Source organism: Rana temporaria, chromosome 11 (assembly GCF_905171775.1).
Source record: "Rana temporaria chromosome 11, aRanTem1.1, whole genome shotgun sequence".
In the NCBI taxonomy this organism is placed as follows: Eukaryota; Metazoa; Chordata; class Amphibia; order Anura; family Ranidae; genus Rana; species Rana temporaria.
Window position 1 is genome coordinate 122,873,931 of NC_053499.1, and position 17,378 is coordinate 122,891,308.

The window sequence follows — 17,378 nt, forward strand, 5'->3', positions numbered from 1 at the left end:
CCTAATTTAAGCGTATCTGGTTTCCAGAATACGCTTAAATTTACGACGGCGTAGATTCAGAGTTACGACTGCGCATCTACTGATACGCCGGCGTAACGCTACGTGAATCTAGCTAATAGTTTTCACTTGTAGTGCAAAGTGGATTTGCCTTTAGTAAATAACCCCCAATGCTCCTTATGTGACAGGTTCTCTTTAATGTCGTTTTCATCTCCCTAAGGACTGCGAGTCTTTCACAAGTAGCAACTGAGTCATAGAGAAAGACCAAGTGAGTCACAAGTAGCACCTCTCCTTCCCCAGCACACAATTCATTGCACAGGCAGTGTGTGACAGTGCTGAGTATTCCTGAGCTGTGGATGGGGGGTGAGTTCTCTCTTCTTCCAGCATGTCCCTCTTATCCCATCTGCCTCTTCCCCTCCCTCCCTCCCATCCACCATCCCATTCTCAGCTTATCTGTGTATCTGTACCTTTCTGTGGAAGGAGTCAGGGTCCTCTGCTGTGTACAAGTCAGATCACAGAGAGGGAAGGGAGGATAACCAGGACAAAAGGAGAGAGAGAAAAGAGAGGGATCCAGCCAGGGGCACATAATGAGACAGACAGGGGAGGTCAATGCACACACATTCTCCTGTGACACCAGCAAATCCTGGTAAATTTCACTATTTTCTTTCTTTTTTTGGGGGAAAGAATGTTCTGTTTGCTTTGTAAGAGTTTACTTAGGCTGGGGGGTGGCTGGATAGCAGTAACCTTTTGGAACTAAACTCTGTCCCTGTTTCCCAGTGTATGCCAGCCTCTCATCTGACTATATTACCTTCTCCCTACTGAACAGACTGTGCATATGAATGAATCTGCATATAAAATCCCCTGCAGGACCTCCACAATTGGTTCATCAGATTTAGGACTGGCTTCAAAGGACAACCTCCAGGACAAGGGACCCCTGTACAAGATGGATTGTGTGCTGCCCAGTTCCCTGGTGTGGCTATGTGTTTTACTCCAGTGCATCCTGACTCCGGTAAGTGCTCTGATCACTGGCCATGGAAGTAGCCTGCATTGCCATAAGGGACAGTAGTGGGAGGAAGAGACTGAACTTAGTACTGGACCTTTGACTTAGAACTAAGAGAGGAGTTAGAGCTAGATATACAGGAATAGAGATCCTTAATGCAGATCATTTGGAGCAGTGTTTCTCAAATCCAGTCTTCAAAGACCCCGACAGGTCATGTTTTCAGGCTTTCCATTATTTTGCACAGGTGATTTGATCAGTTTCACTGCCTTAGGAAGTCCTGAAAACATGACCTGTTGGGGCGCCTTGAGGACTGGAGTTGAGAAACACTGAGGGTCAGTCCTCTTTATCAGATAAAACCTGCCTGGGTACATTACATATAAAATTATATTTTTCCTTTGCTATTGGTTACAATACTTTTTTTTTTTTTTTTTTTTTTATTGGTTGAGCTAGATGGACTAGTGTCTTTTTTTCAACCTGAATAACTATGTAATACTTTTTCCTTATTTACTATTGTTCCAACGTGAATTGTCCAACATTTGCCATTTGGTTACAAAATACAGGTTATCACAAAATATTATTTATATATATATATATATATATATATATATATATATATATGTGTGTGTGTGTGTGTGTGTGTGTGTGTGTGTGTGTGTGTGTGTGTGTGTGTTTTTTTTTTTAATAAATAAGGTTCCACAGTGAATATGCTGACATGCACTGCCTATTGGTAACAATGCACATTCTCATAATATAATATTTGTTAATAAATAAGGTTACAAAGTGAATAGTCTGACATGCAATAGCAGTAGGTTAAAGCAGTGTTTCTCAACTCCAGTGCTCAAGGCACACCAACAGGTCATGTTTTCAGTGTTTTCATTATTTTGCACAGGCAATTTAATCAGTTTCACTGCCTTAGTAATTACCACAGCTGTTTCATCTGAGGGAAATCCTGAAAACATGACCTGTTGGGGCGCCTTGAGGACTGGAGTTGAGAAACACTGGGTTAAAGTGTAGGTTATCATAAAAAATATTTATCTTATTTATTTATGAATAGGGTTCCAATTTAAATTGTCTGACATAAAATAGAAATTGGTTATAATACAGGTTATAATAAAATAATGTTTCTTATATATATATATATATATATATATATATATATATATATATATATATATATATATATATATATATATATAATTTCCAAATATGTGGTTCAATGGTACAATAGTACATTGTAGGTTATCGTTAAATAATATTTTTTTCTGTATTTTTTAATATAAATAAGTGAATAGTCTGACATTCGGTGGCAATTAGTTAGAATGCAGGTTATCATACTGATACATTGTAGTCTGACATGTACTGGCAATTGGTTACAATGCAGGCTATCCTAAAATAACATTTTCCATATTTACTTATAAATACAGTTCCAAAGTCAATAGTCTAACATGCAATAGCAGTAGGTTCAAGTGTGGGTTATCATAAAATAATATTTCCCTTATTTATTTATGAATAGGGTTGCCTGACATATAATAGAAATTGGTTATAAGACAAAATATCATAAAATAATATTTGTTATTATAACTTTTTTTTATAAATATTGTTCCAAATAGGTAGTACAATGGAACAATAGTATATTGTAGGTTATCGTTTAAATAATACTTTTTCCTATTATTGTTATTTTTTTTATATATAAATAAAGTTCTAAAGTGAATAGTCTGACATTCAATGGCAATTAGTTAGAATGCAGGTTATCATACTGATACATTGTAGTCTGACATGTACTGGCAATTGGTTACAATGCAGGCTATCATAAAATATCATAAAATACAATTTTCCTTATTTACTTATAACTACAAATATATATGAATATTGATAAATGAATAGTCTGATATGTAATGGCAATTCGCTACAATGAAGGTTATGAGTTATAGATTTGACCACTTGTATGCCATTCTCCGTGTCTTTTTCTCTCTGTATTACTGGTTGCTTTAACCTCCCTGGCGGTATGATTCTTTCAGAAAAAACATGCTGAAAGCGGTACCATTATTTGCAAGGAAATTTGGCGTTTTATATTGTAGGTCTGTCATTTTTTGAAATAACTCACTTAAATCTGACCAAACAAGCTTCTAATAGGCATCCCGGGTATGACATTTTTTTAAAAACAAAATTATAAATTATAATATAATAAATAATTATAAATAATTATAACAAATAATATAATTATAATAAAAATTATTCAATAATGTAATCAAATCAAAATCACTGAAATTTGCTCAGTTGCAGAATTGTTGCTGTCATTATTATTTTTTTTTTTATGACGAATTTCCCCACAAATCGCTATCGCACAATTCTGCAAGTGATTATAATTTATTATCGCTGTTTTTTAGCTGATCTAAAACTATTTTTGACATAAAGGGACACTTTTGGTTGCTATGGAGAATCTACAGTTTGCAGGGAGAAAGAAACGTTTTTATTATATAAAATGACATGCATGACACAGGACAGACCACTAGGGACAAGGGGGGTGTGTTTTTTTACATACAGTACTGTAATCTATAAGATTACAGTATACTGTATGTAAAGTGTTTGTTTACTTTTTTGAATTTGGCGCTGATCTCCGCTCCCGTGCGTCGTAACATCGCAGGGAACGGAGATCGGCGTCACACGGAGGCACTGTGTGAATCGAGCGAGGTCCTGCTCGCTCACACAGCGCGGTGGCATCGCTGGATCCAGGGACAAGGTAAGTAAACACTCCCTGTACATCCAGCGAGGCGAGCCCGAGTCTGACTCGGGGTTACCGATCCTTGCCCAAAAATCTCACCCCGAGTCAGACTCGGGAACACCGCCCAGGAGGTTAAAACAGGAATCTCCAAACTTTCTAAAGAAAGGACCAGTTTGCTGTTCTTCGGGGGGCCAGGCTGTGCCCAGTGGGAGTAAACAATGCCCGAACTTTGGTATTAGGGAGAGAAATATTTGGTGTCGTTGGAAAGGAATAGTGAGTGGTAGGAATAGTGCCCCATTGTTGGTGTCAGTGGAAGAAATAGTGCCCCATTGTTTGTTGGTGTCAGTGGAAGGAATAGTGCCCCATTGTTGATATCAGTGGCAGGGATTATGGCCCACTGTTTGGTGTCAGAGGCAGGAATATTGGTCCAGATAAAGTTTGGAGACCACTGCATTAAAGGATATCCAAGTCCAAGAACAGACATTTTATACACTGCAGCTTACCAAGATGTGGTCGCTGAATTTGCTTTCTTTATTCTGGTCAACATTTTCTGCAATATAGAAAAATATCTGTGCATCCTGCCAGAAATGTAGTGTTCTTGTGACTTTCTGGGCATCGAACTGATATGTCAAACAATGTTATCGGTTTTGAACTACAAAGCACCTCCTCTCTATATAATATAGATAAGGAGAGGGGCAGGTGTTGGTGGCTCAACTCATAAAAGCAGACTAGGGTGCCAAGGCTGCTCCTCCATAGATCCAGTGCAGTGAGTCATCCTTGAATGGAAAGGATGGCTTTGTCACCCTGGGGCGAAATGTGTGTGTTACTGGAAGAGTCACCAGGTGAAAGAAAATTAATACTAAATCATCTAAGGACTTTTGATCTACATAATGCACCATTTTTGCTCTCGGGTTTAGGCACATTTGAACCATTTAAAACAGGGGTTTTCAAACTGCGGCCCTCCAGTTGTTCAGGAACTACAATTCCCATCATGCCTAGTCATGTCTGTAAATGTCAGTGTGTCACAATGCCTTATAGGATGTGTAGTTCTACAACAGCTGGAGGGCAGTAGTTTGCGGATTCCTGCTTTTAAATATAGTGCAGTTAACAGGGAATGAATAAATAATAGGAAAGATGAGAGGAAGGCCTCGTACACACGGGCAAGAATCTAGTCAGGAAAAAAAAACTTTGTTTTTCCCGACGAGATTCTTGGCAAGAATCTCTTGCCACCCGAGTGTACACACTTGACCTTTCAAAAGAACCGCGGTTCTCTTGTAAGGCAAGAACGCGGTGACGTCATCGCGTACGACGAGCATGCGCTCGTCACTTTCAATGCCGTCACCGCCATCTTGTTTCACCCTACCTATGCCGTTGAAGCTACCGCACATGCGTCAAAGTCATTTCGAGAATGCGCAGGTTTCCACGGCGACAGGTAAGTATACACACTCTCGGGTTTCTCGTCGGGAAACAGGCCGACAAGAATCTTGATGGAAAAAAAAAGAGCGCAGGTTGTCTTTTTTTTTTTTTTTTTTTTTTTTCTCGTTGAGATTCTGGCCAGATTTCCTGATGAGGAACCCGAAAGCCTCGTACACACAAACGATTTTCTCGGCAAGAAAGCTCTGCCAGCAGTTTTCTTGCTGTTTTTTGCTGAGAAAACCGGTCGTGTGTACGAGGCCGAAGCAGGGCCGATCCTAGGCAGGGTGCGCGGGGTGCTTTGCACCCAGGCGCCGCAGATGTGGGGGCGCCGAAGCTCCAAAATGCTCCCCTCCCTCCTCCTTGTCTGTGTCCAGAGGCGGAGCGCATGTAGCGGGTGCTGCGGTTCCCCATCCCACTTGATCTCTCCACTGGCAACTGACAAGAGTGCATACCTCCCGCTGTCCCCGGAATCCGGGTTGGGTACCGCAGCGGAGCCTAGTACCGGAACACATTGTACTAACATTTATAGGTATAGTTGATCCAGGGTAAATCCGATTGCCTCTCGGGGGATCAGGAAGGAATTTTTTCCCCTGCTGCAGCAAATTGGATCATGCTCTGCTGGGGTTTTTTGCCTTCCTCTGGATCAACTGTGGGTATGGAGTTGGGTGTATGGGATTGCATTGTGTTTTTTATTTTGTTTGTTTATTTATTTTGTTTTTTTATTTTTTTTGTGGTTGAACTGGATGGACTTGTGTCTTTTTTCAACCTGACTAACTATGTACTGTAACTAGGCTCCACTAACTAATTCTGTCTGGTGCGCGTGGAACAGTCTCCTGTCTGCCCCACCCCATCTGCGTGTGTCGGCTCTTCTCCCATAGGCGGTGTGATGAGAGGCTTCTGGGTTGGCCAGAGCTGCTGACAATCCTCCTGTGCACTCCCAGAAATGCCTTCCGAGTGCCACCCTCCTAGTAACCAAAGATGCCACGTATTCCCTGCCCCCTGTAATGTGCTTCTGCTCCCAGCGCACTCGAGCTAGAGGGATCTATTGGACAGGTACTGATCTATGGAGACACCTGCTGTGGGGGGCTCTGATGGGGGACACCTGCTGTGGGGGGCTCTGATGGGGGACACCTGCTGTGGGGGGCTCTGATGGGGGACACTAATGAAGACTTCTTAGGGGAGCATCTCTGTGTTTGAGTCGTAGCCATTGAAACATGTGTAAAGGGGAGGGGTTAGTAAGATGACCACGCCCATATGGGGGCGCCAGCAATATTTCTCCACCCAGGCGTCTGTGACCCTAGGATCGGCCCTGGGCCGAAGAGATAAAAAGGTTTGCGGACTCCTCATTCTGCAATAGCTGTCTTGTTCACCCCTTTTATTTGAATACTTTGAGGCATTGACCTAGGTCACAGTGATGGCCAACCTTGGCACCCCAGATGTTTTGGAACTATATTTCCCATTATGCTCAACTACACTGCAGAGTGCAAGAGCATCGTGGGAAATGTAGTTCCGAAACATCTGGGGTGTCAAGGTTAGCCATCACGGAGTCCTAGGAGAAGGATTCTGGTAAGGACATCTTAGTTCTCTGGGTTACACAAAAGTACTGAAACCATAAGGCTGCATTCACACCTGAGCGTTTTTTCGCCTGAAGCGCGACACTCCAAAACGCTAGAGGGGAAAAAATACATTATTCTCAATGGAGATGGTTCACAGCTCAAACAAGTTCCGGACCCTTTTTTGTCGCGCGAAGCGGGCGGTTTGGGCGTTTTTGAGCATTTGTATTTCCCATAGAAAATAATGGAAACGCTTGATTCAAGCGACTAGCGCGACAACGAGCGTTTGCTACGGGCGTTTTGACGCTTCAATCAATAGAACATTTCACCCAGGCAGAAGATAAATAAAATCTACCAACATAGCAACAAGTGATAAAAAGATGATAATTTATCCTATTGGCTAAAATAAAAAAACGTCGAAGTACAAAAACGCGCGAATACGCATGACAAAACGCCAGAAAAAAAACGCCCGAAAAAAACGACCAAACAAGCTACACTCAGGTGTGAATGCAGCCTAAGACCTTTTATAAGGCTGCATTCACACCTGAGCGTTTTGTCGCCTGAAGCGTGATGCTCAAAAACGCTAGAGGGGAAAAAATACATTATTCCCTATGGAGATGGTTCATATCTCCACTCCAAAACGCCTGACGCCGAACGCCTGAAGCTCGAACAAGTTCCGGACACTTTTTTGACGCGAATCGGGCGTTTTGTGCGTTTTTGAGCGTTTCTATTTCCCATAGAAAGTAATGGAAACGCTCCATTCAAGCGACTAGCGCGACAACGAGCGTTTTTTACGGGCGTTTTGTTGCTTTAATCAATAGAACATTTCACCCAGGCAGAAGATAAAAAAATCTACCAACATAGCAAGTCGAAGTACAAAAACGTCGGACGGCGCTGTATGCAAACACGCAAATAAGCATGAATACGCGCGGAAAAAACGACCTACGCTCAGGTGTGAATGCAGCCTAACAGCCAGTCCGATGGAAGTGATTGTTTTGATAGTAGTCAATAATTACCGGCTCTGTATTTATCTTATGCAATAGTTACTCGGAGTGATTGACCAAGTGATGTAGGTGGATATGCAAATGTACTTTTTTTCTTGTGGTGGTGGTAAAGTTCTCAGTTGAGATATAAGATCACAGGGTACCAGCCAGGTATAAGTAGTGTGCTCTGCATTGTCCTGCTGAATTCAGAAAAAAATTGGCATTCGTTGCATTTTCAGCACTGGCCGCCATTACTGAAAAGTAGCCAAGAGCAAGGCCATTTGGTCTTTGGCCAATCACACGCTTCAAACTACCTTGGCTCAAGGGAAGCTGAGGCACGGGAAGGGAGATTTGTATCAGGTGCTTCCAGTACATGTCAGCACTAGTGTATACCGTGCTGGCTCTTCTTGTAGCTGGCAACATGACTGCTGGTAGCAAGTCAGATATGTATGTAAAGTACCCATACACTGAGGAAGGGATCCCTTGTTATGTGCTGATCAGACAGTCTTATGATGTTTCTGTATCCTTATCCAGGAGAGCAACAGTTGTCTGCAAGATGATAATCAACCGACTTACATTCTCTCTCTTGTTCTTACACCAATTTTCACCGAAATGCATTTTTCAATTAACATAATACAGGGGTCTATGACCATCGGGGGTAGAAAAAGTCCTGACATCAATGGGGGGGGGGGGGGGGTTATGCCCTATCATTTTGTTTTAGTGGAAGTAATTGTACCCCATTGTTAGTCTCATTGGGAGGAATTGTGCCCCATTATTGAGTGTCATTGGGCCCCATTGTTGGTCTCATTCGAAGGAATTGTACCCCATTATTGGGTGTCATTGGGCCCTATTGTTGGTCTCATTGGGAGGAATTGTGCCCCATTATTGAGTGTCATTGGGCCCCATTGTTGGTCTCATTGGAAGGAATTGTACCCCATTATTGGGTGTCATTGGGCCCTATTGTTGGTCTCATTGGAAGGAATTGTACCCCATTATTGGGCGTCATTGGGCCCCATTGTTGGTCTCATTGGGAGGAATTGTGCCCCATTATTGGGTGTCATTGGGCTCCATTGTTGGTCTTATTGGGAGAAATGGTGCCCCATTAATGGGTCTTATTGGGAGGAAAAGTGCCCCATTATTGGGTGTCATTGGGCTCCATTGTTGGTCTTATTGGGAGAAATGGTGCCCCATTAATGGGTCTTATTGGGTGGAATAGTGTCCCATTACTGGGTGTCATTGGGCTCCATTGTTGGTCTTATTGGGAGAAATGGTGCCCCATTAATGGGTCTTATTGGGAGGAATAGTGCCCTATTATTGGGTGTCACTGGGCTCCATTGTTGGCCTTATTGGGAGGAATAGTCGCCCCATTATTGGGTGTCATTGAGTTACATTGTTGGTCTCATTGGGAGAAATTGTGCCCCATTATTGGGTGTCATTGGGCCCCATCGTTGGTCTCATTGGGAGGGAATTATGGCCCCTAAGGCCCGGGTAAAAGCAAGTAAAGAGCCACATCTGGCCCCCGGGCCATAGTTTGGAGACCACTGACCTAATACATTGTTAATACATACAGAGGCGGCCCTAGACAAAACGTATGCCGCGTACACACGACCGTTTTTCACGTCATGGAAAAAACGACGTTTTTCTCGACGTGATTCTTGTCAAGCCTGCCTTGCATACACACGATCGTGAAAAAAATGCTCGAGCAAAGCGCGGTGACGTACAACACGTACGACAGCACTATAAAGGGGAAGTTCCATTCGAATGGCGCCACCCTTTGGGCTGAATATACAAATTTCCCTTCTCATAACTTTTTTAACCTTTCGTTAAAGCCTACACACGACCGTTTTTTCACGACGAGAAAAACGACGACGTGAAAAACGACGAGAAAAAATAGAGCAGGTTCTGAATTTTTAATGGCCATTTTTCTCGTCGAGAAAAATGCTCTGGAGCCCACACACGATCGTTTTTAATGACCAATTGCAAAAATTGCATTTTCTCGTCATGAAAAACGGTCGTGTGTACGCTGCATTAGACATGAGGCCCCATTCACGCCCATAATGGGAAAAATAATTTAAGCGATAAAAAAAAAAATAACGCAATTTTTACGAGGCATCAGAGACCTCCCTGCCCCCCTCCAGCCCAGTCCGCCCCTACCTCCTGGCGGGTTCAGCAGCGGCCGGCAGCTCCGCCTCCACTTCTACAATTTATCTGCAGCAGGCAGCGCTGTATACGAATTACCTGCCCGGCCCGCTCACCCTGCCAGCTTGGGGACACTGACCGGGGACATTCCCTCCCATTCTATCACATACATTAGGCAAATTATGTGTCCGCGAGGCCCCTGGAAGCGCAAGTCCTTAGGCGACGGCCTTCTTTGCCTAATTAGAGAGCCGCCTCTGAATACATAATACCCTATATTACCCTAGTCTGATGAATGAAGGCACCCAAATTCAGAAATCAGAGAACTGATATTGCATGATCATTTATGCTTGTATATGGGGTGTTGTTGTCCATCTATACCCAGTCTACAAGTATAGTTTCAATAGAAGTCTTATTATCCCACCCATAGGTGTGCGCAGCCTATTGCATTAGGGTGTCCACCCCAAATCTCAAACACACACTACCGATTGCTCACTGTGTTCATTCAGAAAGGGGTCAGTAAATTACATATTTACCGGCCCCTTCCCCCGTTCATCTTAAAACATTCCCTCAGCATCAGCCAACAGGGAGAGGAGGGAAGCCAGCAACAGTGCGGGTGGAAGGGTTACTGGGGCAGTAGGGGGAATCTGCACAGGGTGATTAGGGTGTGCCTGGGCACACCTGGCACACCCTGTGCGCACACCTATGATCCCACCACAAATACTGTACTCTACGTGTAGCCAGCCGGAGGGGAATTCACACTTGGGATATTTTTTCTTTTACCAGGTCCTACATTTTAAAACATGAGAAACATTGGGTGGGCACATAACCTGATATCAGAATATTTAAAGTGATTGTAAACTCTTAATTTCTTAAAATAACATACAGGTTTATACTTGCCTGCGCTGTGCAATTGCAAAGAGCGCCCCCAAACCTCCTCTTCTCAGGTCCCCCACTGGTGCTCCTCCTCTTCTTTGGTGTGACACCATAGGAAGCTGCTTCTTGCGGCACAATCTCGGGTCACGCTGCCTGCGTCTATGGATACAGACAGCGTGGCTTGGCCCTGCTTCCCACTCCATCATTACAGGATTAAATGACAGCAGTTAATGGCTCCTGCTGCTTTCAGCCAAGCCTGTGAGAGTGGGGAGAATTGAGAGGGCTTCACAGACAGGTCAAGCGCTGGACAAAGTGAGGGCTCAGGTAAGTACAAGGAGGGTGAGGGGGCACACTGCTACCTAAACATGTTCAATCCTCTGGCTGCAGAACAACTTTAACCACTTAACCCCCTGACCATATTGCTGGTCAAAGACCAGAGCACTTTTTGCGATTCGGCACTGCGTCACTTTAAGTCACAATTGCGCGGTCGTGCGACGTGGCTCCCAAACAAAATTGGCGTCCTTTTTTTCCCACAAATAGAGCTTTCTTTTGGTGGTATTTGATCACCTCTGTGGTTTTTAGTTTTTGCGCTATAAACAAAAATAGATTAACAATTTTGAAAAAAAATAATATTTTTAATTTTTTACCATAATAAATAAACCCCAAAAATATATAAAAAAACTATTTTTTTCCTCAGTTTAGGCCGATACTTATTCTTCTACATATTTTTCGTAAAAAAAAAAAACGCAATAAGCGTTTATCGATTGGTTTGCGCAAAAGTTATAGCGTTTACAAAATAGGGGGTAGTTTTATGGCATTTTTATTAATATTTTTTTTTTACTAGTAATGGCGGCGATCAGTGATTTTTTTTGGTACTGCGACCTTACGGCGGACACTTTGGACACCTTTGACACATTTTTGGGACCAGTGGCATTTTTATAGCGATCAGTGTTATAAAAATGCATTGATTACTATAAAAATGACACTGGCAGGGAAGGGGTTAACACTAGGGGGCGGGAAAGGGGTTAAGTATGTTCCCTGGGTGTGTTCTAGCTGTGGGGGGGTGGCCTCACTAGGGGAAATGACTGATCGCTGTTCATACATTGTATGAACAGACGGTCAGGCATTTCTCCCCTGACAGGACCGGGAGCTGTGTGTTTACATTTCCTTTTACAGAATGCCTTTTGGACCATAGTAATTAGAAAATTCAAAAGGAGCAGGATGGAACATTTCTCTTGAACAACCCCTGAATTCCTATTAAACCTTACCTCACTAGGCAAGAGAACACAGTGTGGTCAGTTTTCTGGCCATGCTGAGAACTCAGCCTGCTCTCCTTCAATGATCAGACTTGTGATGACTCCCTCCCCACACAGCCTGTGATTGATGATTATGTGTGGAGAGTGTGTGCCTCCAGTTGATATATCCAATTATTTATCTGGTGAGACCAATTGAGAGAGAGCGGTGAAGGATTCACATATTGGTGAAGTTTGATTTTTGTATTTTTTGTGATAGTCACATAAGGAGAGACTGTTCACTCATTTGGCATACTTTGTCATTTTTGTTTATTTTTTCAATGTTGGTATTCATCGTTACATTTTTTTATTTGTTTTGCACCTTATCTCAGCAACTTTATAGTATGTTGCATATAGTTTGTATTATGCACTAACACTTTATAGACAGTGGCCCGGATTCAGAGAGCAATTGCGCCTGCGTAACCATCGTTACGCAGCGCAATTGCTTAGTTGCGCCGGCGTAACGAATGCTCCTGATTCAGGAACCTCGTTACGCCGACTGCAGCCTAAGATATGCGTGGCATAAGGCTCTTATGCCCGCATATCTTAGGCTGCATTCTTGCGATGGCCGCTAGGTGGCGTTCCCGTTGTGCTCAGCGTATAGTATGCAAACTGCATACTAACGCCGATTCACAACGTTACGCGAGCCCTGCGTACGCAGTTTACGTCGTTTGCGTACGGCCGTTTTTGCGTAAGGCTGCCCCTGCTATTAGCAGGGGCAGCCAATGTTACGTATACCCGTCGTTCCCGCGTCGCGAAATTTGAATTTTCCGTAGTTTGCGTAAGTGATTCGTGAATGGCGCTGGACGCCATTCACGTTCACTTTGAAGCAAATTACGTCCTTGCGACGTCATTTGCCGCAATGCACGTCGGGAAAGTTTCCCGACAGAGCATGCGCTCTACGATCGCCGCGGGAACGCGCCTAATTTAAATGATTCCCGCCCACTACGGGATCATTTAAATTGCGTGGGCGCAGGGCAAAAACGGTGCCCTGCGCCTACGTAATAAAAGCGCAGATGTTACTGAATCTACCCCATTGCATATTAAATTGGTTTAATGTACACATGTAAATGTTGCATAATTGGTATACACACGTTATAATTTGTAGTATTCACTATTTGAGATGATTACGTTTTTTTGGGTGGATTAGCACACACACAGTGGGTAAAATAAATATTGAACACGTCACCATTTTTCTAGATAAATATATTTCTAAAGGTGCTATGACATGATAAATTCACCACACGTCGGTCACAATTCATACATACAAAGAGACCAAAACAAATAAGTTAAGAAATGCAGTTATATGTGTAATAAAATGGAATGACACAGGGAAAAAATATTGAACACGCTAACTGAAATTTATTTAACCACGCCCCGGACCATTATGCAGCTAAAGAACCAGGCCACTTTTTGCGATTCGGCACTGCGTCGCTTAAACTGACAATTGCGTGCTGGTGCAACGTGGCTCCCAAACAAAATTGGCGTCCTTTTTTTCCCCACAAATAGAGCTTTCTTTTGGTGGTATTTGATCACCTCTGTGTATTTTTTTTTTTTGCGCGGTAAACAAAAATAGAGCGACAATTTTGAAAAAAATGCAATATTTTTTACTTTTTGCTATAATAAATATCCCCCAAAAAACATTTTTTTTCCTCACTTTAGGCCGATACGTATTCTACATATTATTAAAAAAAAATTGATTGGTTTGCGCAAAATTTAGTTAGTTAGTTAGTTTTATTGCATTTTTATTAATAATAATTTTTTTCTAGTATTGGCGGCGATCAGCGTTTTTTTTTTATTGTGACTGCGACATTATGGCGGACACTTTTGACACTATTTTGGGACCAATGTAATTTTTACAGTGAACAGTGCTATAAAATTGCACTGGTTACTGTAAAAATAGCAGTGAAGGGGTTAACCAGGAGGGGGCGCTGTAGGGGTTAAGTGTGCCCTAAGGGAGTGATTCTTACTGTGGGGGGGGGGGCGTGGCTGGGTGTGTGACGTCACTGATCGTCGTTCCCTATGACAGGGAACAGATGATCAGTGACAGTCTCACTAGGAAGCACGGGGAGGTTTGTTTAAACTTACCTCTCCCAGTTCTTCCTCTCTGTGTCCCGCGATCGGGTCCGCTGTTCCCACAGGGACGGTCGCGGAGAAAAGAACGGCGCGCTTGCGACCCACGGCTGGGATCTTAAAGGGGACGTACATGTACGCCCTTGTGCCCAGCCGTGCAGCAAACTTTAAACAAGGTCAATATGCGTTTTCTTCAGCAATGGAGTCTTGCGTGGTAAGCATGCATAAAGGCCATGGCGGTTGAGTGCATTACTCATTGTTTTCTTTGAAACAATTGTACCTTCTACTTCCGGGTCTTTCTGACGCTCTCCACAAGTAGTCCTTGGCTCTTTGACAACTCTTCTGATAATTCTTTTAACTCCTCTGTCAGAAATCGTGTAAGGAGCACCTGGTCGTGGACGGTTTATGGTGAAAAGATGTTCTTTCCACTTCCAGATTAGGGCCCCAACAGTGCTCACTGGAACATTCAGAAGTTTAGAAATCCTTCTGTAATCAATGCTGTCAATAATGTTGCAAAGGTCTTGAGAGAGCTCTTTGCTTTTACCCATCATGAGATGTTTCTTATGTGACACCTTGGGAATGAGACACCTTTTTATAGGTCATCAGTTGAGACTGAACCAGCTGCTATTAATTTGCACTGACAAGGGGCAGGATTGCTTTCTAAATACTGATAGATTTCAGCTGTTGTCTTAGCTTTCCGTGCATTTTTGCACCTCCCTTTCTTCATGTGTTCAATAATTTTTCCCTGTGTCATTCCATTTTATTACGCATTACTTAATTTCTGAACGTATTTTTTTTTGTTTGTTTGGATTGCATGGGTTGTTACTGACAAGTGGCGAAAATTTCAAGTCAATAGTCTTTAGAAATATGTTTACCTAGAAAAATAGTGACGTGTTCAAAATTATTTTACCCGCTGTACTTTAACAATGGTCAGTAGGATAAAATCTAGAGGCAGGATCTACTTAGTGAGTCCACAGTGTCAGTCTGACAATCAATGCCCAGGCAGCTGCCAATCAGTGCCCATCCACAATGCCTATCAGTGCCAGTGCCACCAGGGATGAATATCAGTCTCCCGCATATCAGTCCCCATCAGTGCCATTTATCAATACCCAGCAGTGCCGCCTGTCAGTGTCACCCATAAGTACCTGTCATTGCAGCCTTTCAGTACCCATCAGTGTCGCCTATTAGTGCCCATCAGTGCTGCCTATCAATGCCCCTCAGTGCTGAATATTAGTGCCACCCATCAGTGCCGCATATCAGTACCCATCAGTGCCACCTCATTGGCGCTGCCTCATCGGTGTTGCCTTGTCAGTGCCGCTTTATCAGTACCCATCAGTGAAGGAGAAAACTTACTTATTTACAAAATTTTATAACAGAAGCAAAAGAAAAACTTTTTTTTTTATACATGTTCGGCCTTTTTTTTATTTGCTTAGCAAAAAATAAAAAACGCAGAGGTGATCAAATACCACCAAAAGAAAGCTCTATTTGTGGGAACAAAAAGATAAAAATGTGTAGCATGACCGCGCAATTGTCATTTAAACAGCGACATCGCTGAAAATTGGCTTGGGCAGGAATGGGGTGTAAGTCCCTGGTATTGAAGTGGTTAAATAGGAAAGTATATATATATTTTAATCTTTTATTTCTTCAGTAACATCCTAGTCCTAGGAATATCATGTCACACATCCCAGGATTCTTTGGAGGGGAGGAGGGGTTTTCTCAGCTAAGCACATGCTGCTTGAGTTTAAGGGCAGATGGATTCCAGGAAGTAAATGCTGCATAAATCATTTGCCCTTACTCAAGATGGCCATGGCCAGAAAAGCTATGCGGTGTTTTCTCAACAAAATAAAACATGGAGACATGGATGGACGGCGGAGTTTGCTTTGAATATTAAAAATGAATTAAAGGGGTTGTAAAGGTAATTTTTTTTTATCTTAAATAGCTTCCTTTACCTTAGTGCAGTCCTCCTTCACTTACCTCATCCTTCCATGTTGCTTTTAAATGTCCTTTTTTCTTCTGAGTGTAGCACCCCCTTACTTTCAGTATGGGCACTACGCTAAAGTTAGTGGGGAATGGGAGAGTTATTTTGCTCCCATTCACAATTTTCTAAATTGGGCTGCTGTCGTTCCTGAACTGTCCTGTAGGTTAGTCTGCGCTCCAGGGGTGTTGTTTCCACCCCTGGGTGACAGTTGGCGCTAGAGGGGTTCTGGCAGAGCCGCTTTTCCCCAGCAGCCAATTGGAGGAGTTTTCCCTCGCGGGGCATGCTGGGGGAAAGTATATCTGTGGCAGACGCCATTTTGTGTGGTTCTTCGTGGGGTTCCAGGTTCCAGGTGCGGCACCCACCTTTAGGGTGTGCGCATCCAACGGACCCCGGCGATGGCCTTCCGGGCCGGGGTCGCATTCTATGCGAAGCTCCATGTTCCTGAGAGGGGCCCTAGTGACTTACTGGGTCCCCCACTTTGCTGAGAAGATCCCAGGCTGCATTCTGTTCGGTGGGGGGTCGGCTTGAGGAGAACCCGGAGGCAGGTTGTCCAACAGGGCTTGAACGAACCATCGGGGATCTGGTGACTGGAATGTTGACAGGTACACTATTGCTGTCATCTGGTGACCTATGCTTAATCTACTGGGAGGATTCGCTCAATCTCAATCTGTTCATTTAGCTCATTCAAGTAATTGGCCTGTGGCAGAGCCCTGTTCCTCCCAGAAACCTAAAGTGACACTTCGGCTGCCAGGCTCGTGACAGGAGTCTGTCCGGGGGCACTTCACCCACTCTGGCTAGAGTGGCGACGGATTGCAATTGATACTACTGAGAGCAGGATTGCTCGGTTCATATCCAGGCCTGATACTGCAAAGTTCTCTCTTTCTTCATCAACCCTTTCTCCTCATTTGATGTTGATGTTGGCCATGTTGGGCCTGGAAATAAAGCCTTTATTCAATGACTGGACATTCGCTCACTACTCTAAGCTACTCTACTTATCAACCGCACCCCTAGACAACACTGAAAGGGTAACTTAATATGCCGATCCCAACAACAACCAGCGGCTCCTGAGGGGGTAGCGCTACACGAGAAATCCTCACTTCCTGTTCTTCTGTCTGTAACTACACGCAGTAATGCAAGGCTTTCTCCCTGGTGTGGAGAAAGCCTTCTGAGGGGGAAGGGGGCGAGCAGGAGTGTCAGGACACTCTCTACTTTGCAGATAGAGAAAGGAGCTGTGTGTTAGTGGGCGTCCTGACACTCCTGCTCGCCCCCTCAAGAGGCTTTCTCCACACCAGAGAGAAAGTGTCACATTACTGTGTGGAGTTACAGACAGAAGAACAGGAAGTGAGGATTTC

At 43.5% G+C, this 17,378-nt stretch overlaps 1 protein-coding gene across 6 annotated transcripts in view; it reads left to right on the forward strand.

Moving 5' to 3' along the window:
• Positions 1-269: 269 nt before the first annotated feature.
• The window catches only part of VEGFB (vascular endothelial growth factor B), a 60,357-nt gene continuing 43,248 nt past the window's right edge, over positions 270-17,378 (forward strand). Inside the window, exons 1-2 of one of the 6 annotated variants that reach the window (XM_040329036.1) lie at positions 270-360; positions 824-1,006. In XM_040329036.1, coding sequence (XP_040184970.1) covers positions 833-1,006 — 174 coding nt within the window. In that variant the 5' untranslated portion in view covers positions 270-360; positions 824-832. Of the gene's footprint in view, positions 361-437; positions 644-774; positions 1,007-17,378 lie in introns of those variants that run through there. The other 5 variants (XM_040329037.1, XM_040329031.1, XM_040329035.1 and 2 more) reach the window with 5 other exon arrangements.